A 15447-nucleotide genomic window follows, 5' to 3' on the forward strand; every position below is an offset into this window, starting at 1 on the left:
GGTTTGGAGCTGAAGGGGAAAAAATGGGATTTTGCCAAGAAAATCCCATGGAGAAGTATGGTCCATGGGGTCACAAAGAACCATACATAATGGAACAATTGAAAAACAAGAAATCTCTCTTCAATCCAAAGCTTTTTTTCCCCATCAGACTACACTAAAGAGACTCTTCTGTCCAGGCCAATTAAAAAGCTCTATTAGGAAGAGGAAAAGGAAAAGGAAAGAAAAGGGCAAGAATAGGGGAGCTGGCCAGGGACTGAATTGGAAGCTGTGATTTCACTGATGCTGCAGGATGAGGAAATCCCTGGTCTGTAAAACCTACAGTCTTCAAAGAGTCATCTAGGGGGCAGAAAGGTCGAGTTACTTGTCTACGGTTGCACAGTCAGTATAAGTAAGGGATAAACCTTGAATCCAAGTTTCTTAGTTCGGAGGTCCAATCTTTATCTGTTGGGTACACTACCGCTCTCTATCCATGATGTTATGGCTGTGATAAAATGCCTTAAAGATAAATTCTTGAAAGTTCAGAAAACACAGAGACACATGGATAAGCTTCAAAGGAATGACTGACATCAAAAATACTCACTTTGTGTAACAGGGCCTCAGCATTTTCTCTGATCAAGTTCATGGATTTTTCTTTCATGCCAACAATAATATTTTTTGTACTGACCAACAGTTTCTCTTCATACAGCTTTAAGAAAAGACACAGAGTTACTAGTGTGGGTATGAGGGGATCAATCTTAAATGTTAAGTTCATATGCCTGAGTGAATTCTCAGATGAAGATTCAAGGGATGTGGAGAAGAACAGCTGCACACAATGAGATTCCAGCACTGTAATTCTGACTATCAATGAAAGTTGTCCTTTGAGGATGACTACCCATTCCAAAGGGTCATTTGCAGAGGATAGGTATCCAGGGTTGCCACCTACATATGTCCATTGGTTGGCATTATAAAGACACTCTTTGGGATGACATTAACTTTCCCTACCATGTTTTTTTGTGGAATAAATATACACATAAAGTGATTTTAGGTGATTTGAATTATGCAGACTTTCTATGCATGCATGTCTGTGTGAATGTGAATAAGACAGCCTACACTAAATGTTTTAAGTGTTATTGGGTAAGGAGAGTGACTTTCAGATTGGTGACATTAACATGCTTTTCCAAACTGCTTCATTCATACATTCATTTGTGGACTGTTTTTGTATCTTTCTGTTCACCTTGTACTCATTCCTTTTTATTAAATTTCACTTTTTTTTTTTAAAGAAAGTTGTCCTTTGAGTCAATCATCAGCATTTATTAATCCCCTGCTGCTTCCAAGGGATCTTGCTTAATGTTTTGAATGACTATCTCTACATAGGGCTGGCAATTAAAAAATGCTTGTTCTTCCCAGCTGTGTGACCCTAGGCAAGCCACTAACTCCAATTTCCTAGTCCTCACTGCTCTTCTGCGTTGATGGAAGGTAAGGGCTTAAAAAAATGCTTATTATTAGTATTATTATTTATTGATGACTGAAAAGAAAGTAGCAGGCAAAGGAGAGGTACTATTGTTATATATAAGTTATTATTTCTACCCCAGTCCCTCAGGATAATAGCTCCCATCTCAGGGCAGACCTTATTCAAGGTGTTGTCCAATGATCTCACTTGATTAATCAACAAGGTTTCATCGAAAACTGTCTATAGTTTGCCTCATCTGACACTTGCAACAACCCTTTAGGCTAAATGCTAGAAATATCCCCTTTTTTACAAATAAAGGAAACTGAAGCTCAGAGAGATTAAATGACTTGGCCCAGGGTCACACAGCCAGTATCAGAGACAGGACTAGAACCCTAGTCTTCCAGACTCCAAGTCCAATGTTCCATCTACTACTCCACAACGAATGAATCTTCAGTGCCTATCAGAGCACAACACATAGTAAGCAATTAATGTGTCTATTGATTGTCTACTGATCTTCTTATTCCAACAAGGAAATGCTATCTCAAATGGAAATCCCCAGCCGAGGTAACAATAATAATTTGTTCTTCAGAATTCTTTGCGCTCTGAACATTTAAATTAAGCTAACAACTAGGGAGACTATTATAGGAATTTGGGTCATAATACCAAGAGATAGGAAAAACTTTGAATTCTCTCATCACTGGTCCCAGACTAAATCAAATGTGCCCAAATTCCTTTCAAGAGATCCTATTTTTGTATTTTTGGGAGACCAGACCTATGTAGGTCTAGAAGAATATAGGGGTGCTTCCAATAAGGAATATCCTTCGCCAATGCAGGCTGGCATCTTTACTGCCTCTGATGGTCTTAATCATAGGGTCACTAAGAATTACGTGGGGACAGCTAGTTGGTTCAGTGGGTTGAGAGCCAGGCCAAGAGATGGGTGGTTCTGGGTCCAAATCTAGCCTCTGTGTGAGCAGTTAGGTGGCTCAGTGGATTGAGAACCAGGCCTAGAGATGAGAGGTCCTGGGTTCAAATCTGGCCTCAGTTGCTTAATGCCCATTGTCTATCCTTATCACTCTTCTGTCTTGGATCCAATACTCAGTATTGATTTTAGGAAGGTAAGAGTTTAAAAAAAAGAATTTACATGACTTGCCTGGGGTGACCCAGCCAAGATGTGGCACGAAGCTGAATTTGAACCCTAGTCTTCTTGACTCCAAGGTCAGCACAATCCTTATTCACACTTATCCATATCCAAGGCCCATTTCCTCTATGCCCTACCTTCTCACTTAAGGAGATATTCATGCAGTTGGACATTCCATGCTGAAGGCAGATGCCAAAGGAACCTATTACAAATTTCAGAGCCAGCTCCCACTGGCTCGATTCCTGCAGGCTCTGAAGCAGAGCTAAGACAGGATTGATGATTGGTAAAAGAAGATTCTTTCCTGGAAAATGACAAATAGTTTAGTGAGCTAAAAACATTCTTCCTCCCTCACCAAAAAAAAAAAAAATATCACCGAAAAAGAAATGCAGATCAGGTTGTTAGCAGTAGATTTAAAACTTATTTAATTTCATTACTTCAAAACTTCAAGGGTCTCTGTGTACCAGAAAAAGATCACAACCTCTATAACTTATAACACAGTCTTGGTGCACAACATGGGTCAAAAAATTGCTTACTCTAGGACAGATCTTGGCAATGCCGAGTTTCTACAAACTTAATTAAACTGGTTCTTTGTGGGGACTGATAGAGTATCACTGAACCTCAACTTGAAGCCTTTCCAACTTGGCAGAACCTGCCAGTAAAGTGTACATGGACTTTTTAGCCTCTCCATCCCACTATGCAGCATCAGTGGTGGACTTTGGTGGCAAGCTCTTTCACTGTGACAGGGCTAGATCTAAGATATCCTTGGTGCACGGAATAATAAAAATTAAGGGGGGGCAGCTGGGTAGCTCAGTGGATTGAGAGCCAGGCCTAGAGATGGGAGGTCCTAGGTTCAAATCTGGCCTCAGACACTTCCCAGCTGTGTGACCTTGGGCAAGTCACTTGACCCCCATTGCCTACCCTTACCACTCTTCCACCAAGGAACTAATACAAAGAAGTTAAGGGTTTAAAAATATAAAAAAAAAAAAAAAAAAAAAAATTAAGGAGATTTCCCTGCCCATGCACTCTGACTCAATCTTTTTTTTATTTAATTAATTTAGAATATTTTTTCCATGGTTACATGATTCATAGTCTTTCCCTCCCCTCCTCTTCCCCCCACCTATAGCCAATGAGCAATTCCACTGGGTTTTAAATGTATCATTGATCAAGACCTATTTCCATATTATTAATATTTGCAATAGAGATCATTTAGAGTGTGCATCCCCAATCATATCCCCATGTGATCAAGGAAATGTTTTTCTTCTGCGTTTCTGCTCCCACAGTTCTTTCTCTGGATGTGGATAGTGTTCTTTCTCATAAGTCTGACTCAGAAACTTAAAGAGGTACTTTAGAGCTTATAACATTGCTTTGGGGAAAACATGCAGTAGCATCTATATTCAAGATCCCTGACGTCATACTGACAATACTGATGACTATATATATGGAAAATCTGATTTGAATGCATCATTAAATGTGATAAAATGAAGGATTTTCATAGCAAGTGACTTAAGAGTTGCTCAATGACAGTTATTTCATTTGACCAGCTCTCTTGAATCTCTGTCTTTTGAAATGAAATTAACTTGCAAATTGACTCATAAACAAAAGCAATCAAAGACTATAGTGAAGAAAGTGAGTTTCCCACTCATTTAAATTCACAAAAATAGGAACATTAACCAAAGTTATATATTTTTGATTTGATACCTTTAAGAAATGAGCAATATGGCAAACTGGCAGAATCCAAAGGGTATCTTTTGCCTCCTACAAAAGATAACACTGAGATGAATATCAGAGAAAAAAACTACAAAAACATTTAATGTGGCTTACTTAAACGCTACATTATAGAACAACAAAACTTGATGGCTCTTGGAAATGAAATTAAGACATGCATAAAAAATAATGACATAAATGAACATTACCAGACTCAAGTGTAAGAGATGAAATCAGTTCATAGATAACTGGCAGTACCAGTTGGGATTCAAGAACAATTCCATCTTCACTGAAGAAGTCATTGTATATCCATTCTTCATACGGATCCCTATCAGCTCCAAAGGAAGTCTAAACATGAAATGATTGAAAAACAAATAAAAAAGACTACACACACAATCCCCAAGTGCCTTCAAAAGAACTAATGCTGGTCACACCAATGCAAATAACTTGATTTTCCTGGAAGGATAAGTAGACACCGTTAAGTCTTGATGCGCAAATGATTTCTAATGCCAACAGTGATAACCTTATGATTTGTAAAATGATGCAAACTCTTATTCTAAACTAGGTAAGAGTCTAGTGAAAGCTAGGGCTAAAATACAAGCCTGTGCAAAGAAAATGGGGCAAAGCAAAGAGGAGGACGGCTGTTTCCTAGGTTATTTCTTGATAGAAGAGAAGCAGGACCAGAAGGGTGGCAGAGAACATGTAACAATAAAAGTAGCAGTAGGTCACTGTGGGGTATGTATGGGAATGGATTGTTATTGTTAAGCCTCAGGGGTCAAATTCTGCCTCTGAGGCTTTCCCGTCTGGGTGATCTTAGGCTAAATGCTTCATTGCCCTGGACCTCAGTTTCCTCATTTGTAAAATATACAGGCTGAACAGACGGCTTCATGGGTCATGGCCTACACTTGGCCAGGATCTAGAATGCAATGAAAATAAAGGAATCACTGGCACTGCTGAGAAACTGGATATGAGGACTCAGATTAAAAATACATTCAAACAAAAGACATGCTCTGTCTTGATTGTAAGGAGAGTGTTCACTCTGCTCAAGAACAAGGAGCCTCACATGTCTTTGGGTCACAAAATGAGTTAGGGAATAAATAAACTTCTTCATCAATACAAGTAGTTTTATGAGTAGGGACCTCGGTCAATGATGTGTACTAGATATCACACTTAGAGGAAGCCTGAAGTCAGGAAGACCTAAGCTCAAATCTGACCTCAGACACTCACTATCTGTGTAACCCCAAGTAAGTCACTTTTTGTCTGCTTCAGTTCCCTATTTCTAAAATGAGGCTAATAACAGCAGCTACCTCCCAGAGTTGTGGTGAGATCAAATGAGATAATATTTTTTAAGGCACCTAGCACAGTGCGTGGCACATAGGGGGCACTTAATAGATTGTTTCCTTCCTTCTTACAAGCCAATTTGGGGAATGGAGGAATCCTGGATAAATAATCATTGTAAACAGTCTGGCCCAAATAACCACACCACAGATGAGAACTTTGTATCAGTTGCAGTAGATTCCCAGAAAGAAGGAACAGCTGTAGCACTGAAGTGATGGCCATGAAGCTGCTGCTTATTTCTGTTTTATTTTCCCTTATTTAAAAAATAATAGAATTATTATTCTAATCAAGAATTTCAAGAAATAGCCTCGGGGTTCATATCAGTCATGTAGGAGAGGATGGAAACTGGTTTGCCTGGAATGAAAGGTCAGCAGATGGAAGTAGAGCTGTGTGCAAAGTGCATGGGCATTCCAGATAAGTAAGGAAAGGCCCGAGTAGAGAAAGTTTGTTACATGGTAAGAAAGAGAAGAAGTGAGTGCTAGAACTACTGCAGGTCTAGCCAGCCCCAGCCATGCACGAACCCCCTAATCCAAGGGAGTTTGGGCTACTGTGACAGGCACCCCCCTTCTCCTGCCCCTCCACACACAGCAGTTGCCAGTACAGGCTGGGTGTGGTCACTTTTGTCCTCATACCACTTATGGACATCAGGCAGCTGAGGAGCTTTTTACATTACTCTTTGGGGAAGAGAGCACCTGCAGGGCAGAAAGGATGGAGTAACACATGGTAGACATGTAACTAGTGACAGCTTCCAGACCCTGGGATGCTTCCCCATCCTCCTTGGCTTTTAGCTCATCAACAGCCTTCCTAAACCGTGGCCCCAAGAACTGAACACAAAGCTCCAGATGTGGTCTGATTGGGGTAGATTATCACCTCCCTACTATTCTACCCAAAGCATTTAACTTAATGACTGCCCTTAGCTTTCTGGATTTCCCTATCACTGTTTGCTCATAGAGAACTTATAGTCCATTAAGATCCCCAGATGAACTGCTGACTAGCCATACCACTATTATCTTGTAGTAGCTGGTTTACAGAACTCAGAGTATAAGACATTATACTGATCATTGATTTTTTTCCTAATCTAATTTCAGTCTAATTCATCTCAAGATGCTCAAGCCTGTCAAGACCTTTTTGAATGGCTGCAATCCATCTGAGTCCTCCCTCTCAGCTTGGCATCTTCTGCAAATATGATAAACACGTCATTTATGCCTTTCTCCAAGTCATTGGAAAAAGTGCCTAACAGCAAAGGAGGATCTCTGAGGTACTCTCCATGGAAGATCCTCGACTTTAAGAAATGACATTCATCTGTTAATGATTATTCTTGGGGTTTCCCATTCAATCAGTTCTGAACCAGCTAATCCTTTTATTGCCCAGCCCGGATCTATCTGAATTTCCCTCAAACAAAGCACAAGAGCCTGTGAAATACTTTGCCTTGGAACCAACAGTTAATATTGGTTCTAAGACAAGAGTGTGTAAATGGAATTAGCTCTAGCCCATTCATAGTCAAAACTCTACCTACCCGAGATGATGTCATCCCCACCTCCCTTAGTGGGGAGGGGATGAGTTACCCACAAGCCATAATAAGTAACAAATCAAGAACAAGGGTCTGCCCTTTGGGCAGTCCAAATCAGTGTAGAGGCTGCCATTTGTCCACTTGAATTAGAGGTGGACCCACAGGAAGTGACGAAAGACACCATCTCTTCAAGTATGTTGGTTACTTCCTGCTAAGGGGGTTCCCGCTTTGAACTTGATGCTGAAGGATCTTGACTGGGACCTCAGGCAGCTTCTACTCTGAATGGTCACGTGGGTAAGTTAGGCTGACTTCTTGGGCCTACCTTGGCATTTCCAAATTCTACCTTTAAGTAGGCTCTAGCCTATCTGATTGCTAGGCCTTGTGGCTTGTAGCCTCATTTATTTAGCCTTTTAACCTTCTCTCTCCATCCAGGCCTCTGCAGGCCTGGACTAGCCTCTCCCTCTCTCTATTTCCCTACCTTTTACTTTCCTAATTGTAAATAAACTACCTTAAACCCAATCCTGACTTGGGCCTATTTTAATTACGGAATCAATCTGAATTGTTGATTCCTGGCGGCCACACTTTAATTATATATCTATAAATACCTTAAATCTCCCTCTTACATGAGGCAAGGGTTTAAAAACATAATAGAATAAAGTCTAGATAAGCTACATTTACTGCATTCCCTTAATTTCTCAGTTTAGCAAATTATGTCAAAAAAGATGAAGTTGGCCTGGTAAGACTTGGGAAATGAAGCTGGTTCTCTGAGATCACTGGTTCTTTGTCTAGATTCTTATCGAGGGCCCATAAACCTAAAAGACAATTAACAGTGACTTCTTTGTTTCTGCTACACAGAAACCATCCATTCAATAATACCTTCTAGGACCTTGCCAGAAATAAAGTTAAAGTCAATGACCTACAGTTTGCCGATTACATTTTCTCTTAAAAAAAAAAAAAATATATATATATATATATATATCATGAGATTTTCATTATCACCAGCACAGAGTGTATTTGGGCTTACATTGGTCTAATCAGAACCACTCTGATGATTGAAAAAACCCAGATCTTTTCTAGAGGCAAAAGAAGCAGAATGGGGAAAAAAGGAAGTAGGGAAGGCAGCCTATTCTCTCGCAGGAACCTACTTAGACCTGCTGTTCCCCTAGCTTCTCCTCAATCTGGGATCTGTCTTCCTCCCTTTCTGCCTCTAAGCCAATCATCTTTCCCAGGCAAATGGAATTTGCATGAACAACCTTGCAGGTCACTTAAAAATGGAACAAATTAGGTTAATAGGAATATTTAGAAGTATCTTAAACAAGAAGAAAATAAAATAGACAATACCTTTGTTAGAGTTCCACAATCTTCCATCTGGCACTGTCTGTAAATCTCCATAGCAGTTAAAGTATATTTACACATTTCCAGAGCATCTAGTAAAAAATCTGGGAGAATTTAAAAGATTTATTATGTCTATATTTAAAATTTTCTTCTTACCTAAAAAGTTTACTCGGCCATTTCCATTAAAAAATTTTAAGGTGAAAAGCATAAATGTTGCCTTCTTTTGAAAAACAGCCCCACATTTTTCTCACATTCTTGTTTCAAAGTGACATGTTGGAGACAGTTTCTGGGTTCAAATCTAGCCTCAGACACTTCCTAACTGCGTGACCCTGGTCAAATCACCTAACCCCCATTGCTTAGGCCTTACCATCTTCTGCCCTGGAACAACACACAGTATTGATTCTAAGACAAAAGGTAAAGGAGAAAGAAAGAAAGAAAAGAAGGAAGGAAATGATACATTGCCTCTCTCCTTCCTTTCTCTGAAAGTGGAGGACAATGAATGTGGAACACTGCATATACTGTCAGATCCAATTGTTTTTTGAAACTTTCCCCCTCCCATTTCTTTCTTTCTTTTTTAATGTTATGAGAAATGGCCCCCTGAGAAGTTGAAAATATATTTAGAAATAAAGATGAAGTAAAAACAAAAGACATCAAACATTTTTTTACAAATAAACTGGATAGGAGGTTAAAAAATTAAAAAAGAAAATCAGGAACTGAGGCAAAAATTGTCTTACTCTTACAAAGCTGAACAAAGATAGACACATAAAGAGCTATTATAGATAGACAGAGAGACAGAGGAAGTGAGAATTTACAAAAATTATTCCTATGTGCCAGATATGGTACTAAGCACAAAGGATCTGAACAAAAAGTCTTTACTCTCAGCATTGACATTCTATTCCAATGGGAGAAGACACTCCATAAATGGGAGCTGGAAAGGTAGGAGAGAGGTTCCTGGGCAAAGGAAGCAGGCAAAAATAAGGAGAAGTACAGAATGAGCTGAGGTATGAGATGAATCACAGCTAAGATTTTTTCTCAAAATGGCAGCTCTGGAGAGGGAGGTACCTCAGGAAGAGCAGAACCTCACATCTTCTATAGTCAAAAGGAAAGGATCTCATGAGGTACTTCCCTGGGCTGTGTGACCCTGGGCAAGTCACTTGACCCCCATTGCCTACCCTTACCAATCTTCCACCTATAAGTCAATACATAGAAGTTAAGGGTTTAAAATTTAAAAAAAAAAAAAAAAAAAAAGGAAAGGATCTCCATTAGAATCAAGTCCCACACTGTAAAATAGGACCCACACATACTTCAAGTTTAATCTCTTTTAAGACAGCAATGAGAGGGAAAACTCCATACCAACCACACAATGTTACGGTGCTACAACATCACCTGGGCTACAGACGGTGGCTGCCTGGCAGGCCAGCTGATAGATCTCCAGAGGAAGGTTCAACCCATCAGGCACAATCATTGGAGTATCGGTCCCCAGCATCTGACAAAGCTTCTGACATGCCAATACCAGCACTCTTCCTGTGTTGGGATTGCAGTGACATTGAAACAAATCCCTTTGGGGAAAAAAGTAAGGTCCACCATTAGCACCCTGGTCAGAGGAGCTCGGTCAGGGTCTTTGCTTGAAATAATGGACCACCATCAAGATGAATGATTAAATGTGGGCCAAATGGGGCTGCTAGTTCCATGGATAGAGCACTAGGCCTTGGAGACAGGAGGTCCTGGGTTTAAATTTGCTCTCAAGACACTTCCTAGCTGTGCAAACCTGGGTGAGCTACTTAATCCCTAGCCCTTAGCCTTTAACCTCCTGCCTAGGAACCAATATCGAGTATTAGTTCTGAGATAGAAACCGTTATGGTTTAAAAAAATGCTGGCCAAAGTTTTTGTTACTTGGATATATTCTAAAGAGCATTGTTGCCTTTTCATACTTTGTTTAGGAAGAAAATGAAGTGACAAACTGCAGAGGGAGGCAAGGCCAAGGAAGGGTCTTCTTCTGTTGCGCATACATTACATGTGTGGTTTCTGAGCTCTGAAGATTAGGTAGATGCTGGGTAGAGAAGACAGAACCCAGGACTGGACATCAGAAAGACCTAAATCCATTCCTGCCTTGACACTTCCTGACCAGATGACCTTCTGAGCCTGTGTTTCCTCATTTGAGTCCTGGCCCAGCACTCCATCCACTGATTCACCTTGATGTTTCCTAGGCCAACACAAGTGACTTAAGTGACTTGCCCAGGGTCACACAGCTATTAAGTGTCAGAGGGCAGATATGAACTTTGGTCTTCCTGACTGATTGAGTCTGATGCTCTATCCACTAAGCCTCTACCTGCCTCAAGCTACAAGGACCAGTCTAAGATACTGACTTAAATGTGTGCAATAGGCCATCATGACAACAATCTACTATAATTCACTAAAATGTTTTTATGCAACAGGACTCATGCAAATTATAGATGTGATGGAGGAAAAAAATGCCATTTTCCAAAGAGTGCCTAGAGCGGGGACAGGAATATCCCATCACCTGCACAGCCGGAGGGCTTCGTCAACTCTCCCTGAATTTAAGGCCTTCAGCACTACTTCAGCCTCCAGGTCTTGCTCTGACACCAACAAACACAGAGTCTGCCTGTACAAACTCGTTTGAAGAGATGCATTCTTTGAATCACTAGGAGTCTCCTCTGGGGTCCTCCTAGATTTTTGCCAGGGCTGGGAAACTTCCTGAGAGTTAATGGGTTCTTTGTGAAGTCCATCTACCAGTGAATGATTCCTGTAGTCATCAAGTGGAAGGAAGAGCTCAAAATCCTCCTGCAATAAAATAAAACAAGACAAGATCCCCAAGAATTAGCAACACACCCTTTATACACTCAGTGGTTTTTTTTAACCCTTACTTTCTGTCAAAGTAAGGGCTAGGCAGCGAGAGTTAAGTGACTCACCCAGGGTCACACAGATAGGATGTGTCTAAGGCCAGATTTAAACCCAGGTCCTCTCAACTTGAGGCCTAGACCTCTATTCACTGAGCCGCCTTAGCTGCCCCTACTCATTTGGTTTTCATGAACCTTCTAATGTGAATCCCACTTCTCATTAGGATGCCGGCTCCATCTAAGTAGGCCTGTTTCATCTGTGTCTTTTGTGGCCCCAATCCATCAGGCATCAAGCATGTACAAAGCTCCTACTATGTGCCAGACCCTGAGCTAAATCCTTCGGAGACAAGAGCAAAGAACAAATGGCCCCTGCTCACAAAGATTTATGTTCCAGCAAAACACTGATCAATATACTGAGAACATGTAAAAGACAATAAAAAGGAGGTAAAGAGCAGGCAGTCTGAGGGGGCCCTGACCGTGGAGGGGTCAGAAAGTCTCCCTAAGAAGGTGGTGTTTGCACTGCACCCTACAGGCAGACAGGTACCCTTCTGCCTCTGAACCAAAACTTAGTATCAATTATGAGACAGAAGGTAAGGGTATGAAAATAAATCAACAGATTTTTAGATTTTATTCCAGAGGCAACAGGGTGGAATTTATTAAGTAGGAAAGTGGCAATATGCAGGGCCTGGGACAGAGTCCATTCTTGTAATTGTTGTTTAGGTATTTTCAGTTGTGTCTGACCCCACATGACCTCATTTGGGGTTTTTATGTCAAACTTAATGGAGTGGTTTGCCATTTACTTCTCCACCTAATTCTTCAGATGACGAAACTTGAGGCCAACAGGATTGAGTGACTTGCCCACTCACACAGGTAGCATGTGTTTAAAGCAGGATTTGAACCCAGGAAGTTTTCCTGACTCTAAGCCAGGCACTCTCACTATGGCACAAAATGCTTATTGGTAGATTCTCTTATTCAGGTTTTTTAAATAAAACAAGATAATTTACATAAGTTATATAAATGATGCTAATATCAGTAAGCAATTATTATGCCTCAAGTAGAGAAATTTCCCTGTTGAAATTCATATTTAGGAGTAGCATAGTGATAAAGGCCTGGCATCATGAAGACCCGAGTACAAATCTGACCTCAGATACTTTCTAGTTAAGTGACCCTGGGCAAGTCACTCAGTCATGATTGCCTAGCCTTTACCAATCTTCTGCCTTGGAACTGATACTAAGACAGAAGAGAAAAATTTTTAAAAATTCAGAATTGGGAAATAAGGAATCATTAGGGGGTTTTCCCCTACAGTACAGGACAGTCTGCTGCGGACTAGCAGAACACTTATAAGATCACTAAACAAAGAGGTCATTCTGACAAAGAACAAGAAATTCAAAATCTTTTTTTTTTAACATATTTAGAAAGGGAATCTATAGTTAAACTAGTTTTATGCCAATAAGATTGATTCTGTCTCTCTCCAAAGCTTACATTTAAAGGCTCACCAATCAATCCTCTTGCATGTAAAGATAAAAACAAGCAGAGTAACCTTAGTGATCCCGAGAGCTGCTTCTTGGTGAAGAAAGGTAGCCAAGGGGAATGAGTGAGGACTCCCCTTGGAATCAGGAAGAGCTGGCCTTAAATTCCATCACAGAAACTCATCAGTTGTGGGAACCATGGCCAAGTCTCTTAAGTTCATCAGACCTCAGACAACATCAAAGCCTACAAGCTGATGATAGGATCTGTCACTGTGCGACAAATTCCTGCACCCAAGACATCAAAGACTCTTGAGGAAGTGTCAAATATAAACAACTTGTTCACACAAATGTAGCACCTGGTATTTAGCCTTTTTTTAAGCCCTTACCTCCTGTCTTAGAATCATTACTAAGACAGAAGAGTAACAAGAGCTAAGCAATCTGCCTAGCTACTCCCCATGATTATCAGCATCAGTATACTATGTATATTTTGTGTAGTTTTGATTATTTTTTAACATGATCAAAGTGATTTTCCCATCTAAAGTTCTTAAACAATATTTTATATTTATAAATATAATTTTTGCTGGGTGTTAAAGAAGAAAATGTTTTCTACATAAATGTTTCTGAAAGGTAAGGTTAAAGCCCTAGTTTGTTAACTGTAGTTATTGGAAAAATATGCCAGAATTAACTAAAAACTATGGGACAGTTGTCTTTTTTTACAAACCCTTGGTTTCAAAAATTAATCTCTGTGGATTGGTTTTTCCCTCTTTTTCCTCTGTTTCTTCTCTTACTGAGCCGCCCCCCAACCCCACCTCTCAAGAAGGAACATAACAATACCTGTCCAGGACTTTGATGCCTGAATCTGAAAACAAAAAACTTGTGAAAGCCAACTAATCTGTTTCCCAAGTACACTACAAAATGCCTCCTTAGCCAAGGCCCTGAGCTTTCCTGCTAACAAAACAAATCCACGTTAATTTAAGTCAAAGCCTACAAAGCCAAATTTTAGGACATTGATTTTATTCAAGGTCAACCCATTCTTTTTAATTAAATTTCAAAGTAAAGATAATATTGGCTAGAAATCAAGTAAACCAAAGTCCTTGAAGATATTATCAAATGGCATATAATAGGAGTGGTTGCTTCAGAGTAAAGGAGCTAAATGAATCAGTGAAAAAAAAAAACATTTACCAAGTACTTATTCCATGGGCCAGTCAAAGGGGAGAGAAACTGAAAAGAATTAGTCCCTGTTCTCAAGGAGCTCACACTCTATTGGGAGGAGGGAAGATATACAGGAGGATTCATTAGGACTTCTTATAGGAAGATCTGACACCTAGCTCCAAGAGTAGCATCTTTGGCAATTCAGATTCCTCACCTGTAAGCTCCTAATGGTTTTAAATAGTTTTAAGTTTTCTTCACATTCATCCATCTTCAGAGGATTTTCTGTAATTAAAATTTTTAAATAGCCATAACAAATTATTACAAGAGCCTTAAAATTAGCACATAAGACAGATTCTAAAGAGATCAGAAAGGATGGAATGTAATATAACATAACTTAAAAAATGTAATTAACTTTGTCTCTCCTTTCTATCACATTTAATAGATTTTCTTTTTTCTTTCTTTTTTCCTTCCTTCCTTTCTTTCTAAACCCCTGCCTTCTTTCTTAGTATCACTTCTAAGACAAAAGAGTGGCAAGGACTAGGCAATCAGGGTTAAAGTGAGGTCACATTTGAACCCACATCCTCTTGACTCCAAGGCCTGGTGTTCTATTCAGCATGCTACCTATCTGTCCCTTGTCTCTAATATATTTTCGTAGACACTGGGGCTAAGTGGATGGAGTAGAATACAAACCACTCAATTATCCAGTATGATTAGAGTCAGAAGAAAGTGAAGGGATTAGAAGGGGGCAGAAAATCCCAAATTCATTCATATTAAATTTTGAAATGAATTGCAGCATTTGCTTTCAGAGCAATATTTTCCTAATGCTCTTGCTTAGGTTAACAATAAAATGAGTTTGCATCTCTGTACCATACTCAAATGAGGAAGAAGGCAGGCAGGTCTGGTGTAAGCTAGATGCCAAGGAGAGATAGTCTGGGATCAAAAGTTTACCTTCTTTTATATTATGACAAGAGAATCTTTGTTTCAACCTTCTTGCTGCGACTCTGCTAAGAAAAACTCTAGACTCGTTCTTCTGCTTTCTGACACTGTTTGCTTAAAGCAAATAGGTCATACACATTGCTAACATCTGCAAAACCAAGTTCAATACATAAACTTTGAGCTTCAGTTGTAACCATTGAGTTCCCTGATCTTTCTGATACAGAATCCCTTTACCCCTCTCTGTGACATAGATACCCTCATCTTCTCCAGCTTTCTGTAAAATTCCATTGTACCCAGCCTGCTTGCATATTCACGTTCTATATAAGATGGCTGAAGCTGGCATTCTGGGCTCTTTGTTTTCCATACACATGAGTCTGAGCTCTGAGTGTAAATAAAACCAGTAGATAACTGTCTCTGGCACTGAACTGGTGACTGGATGCAGCACCTAATAAATGGACCCGTTGGATAATACTTATCACAATATGAAGTATACAAGAAGAACCTGGGAATTCTTGCTCATTAACACAGAACAAACCATCTAAGAAGCTGTCTGAGTTGTCAAGAAGTCTTCATGAAGC

General features: G+C 39.9%; 1 protein-coding gene across 1 annotated transcript in view; it reads right to left on the reverse strand.

Moving 5' to 3' along the window:
- KNTC1 (kinetochore associated 1) overlaps positions 1-15447 on the reverse strand; it is a 114726-nt gene that overhangs the window by 49988 nt on the left and 49291 nt on the right. The window contains exons 32-39 of the mRNA XM_044658762.1: positions 14148-14215; positions 10976-11256; positions 9841-10013; positions 8461-8558; positions 4481-4619; positions 4266-4322; positions 2705-2868; positions 581-685 (exon numbers count right to left, since the gene is read on the reverse strand). Coding sequence (XP_044514697.1) covers positions 581-685; positions 2705-2868; positions 4266-4322; positions 4481-4619; positions 8461-8558; positions 9841-10013; positions 10976-11256; positions 14148-14215 — 1085 coding nt within the window. The remainder of the gene's footprint in view (positions 1-580; positions 686-2704; positions 2869-4265; positions 4323-4480; positions 4620-8460; positions 8559-9840; positions 10014-10975; positions 11257-14147; positions 14216-15447) is intronic.

The sequence above is a fragment of the Gracilinanus agilis genome, chromosome 1, assembly GCF_016433145.1.
Source record: "Gracilinanus agilis isolate LMUSP501 chromosome 1, AgileGrace, whole genome shotgun sequence".
NCBI classification, from domain to species: domain Eukaryota; kingdom Metazoa; phylum Chordata; class Mammalia; order Didelphimorphia; family Didelphidae; genus Gracilinanus; species Gracilinanus agilis.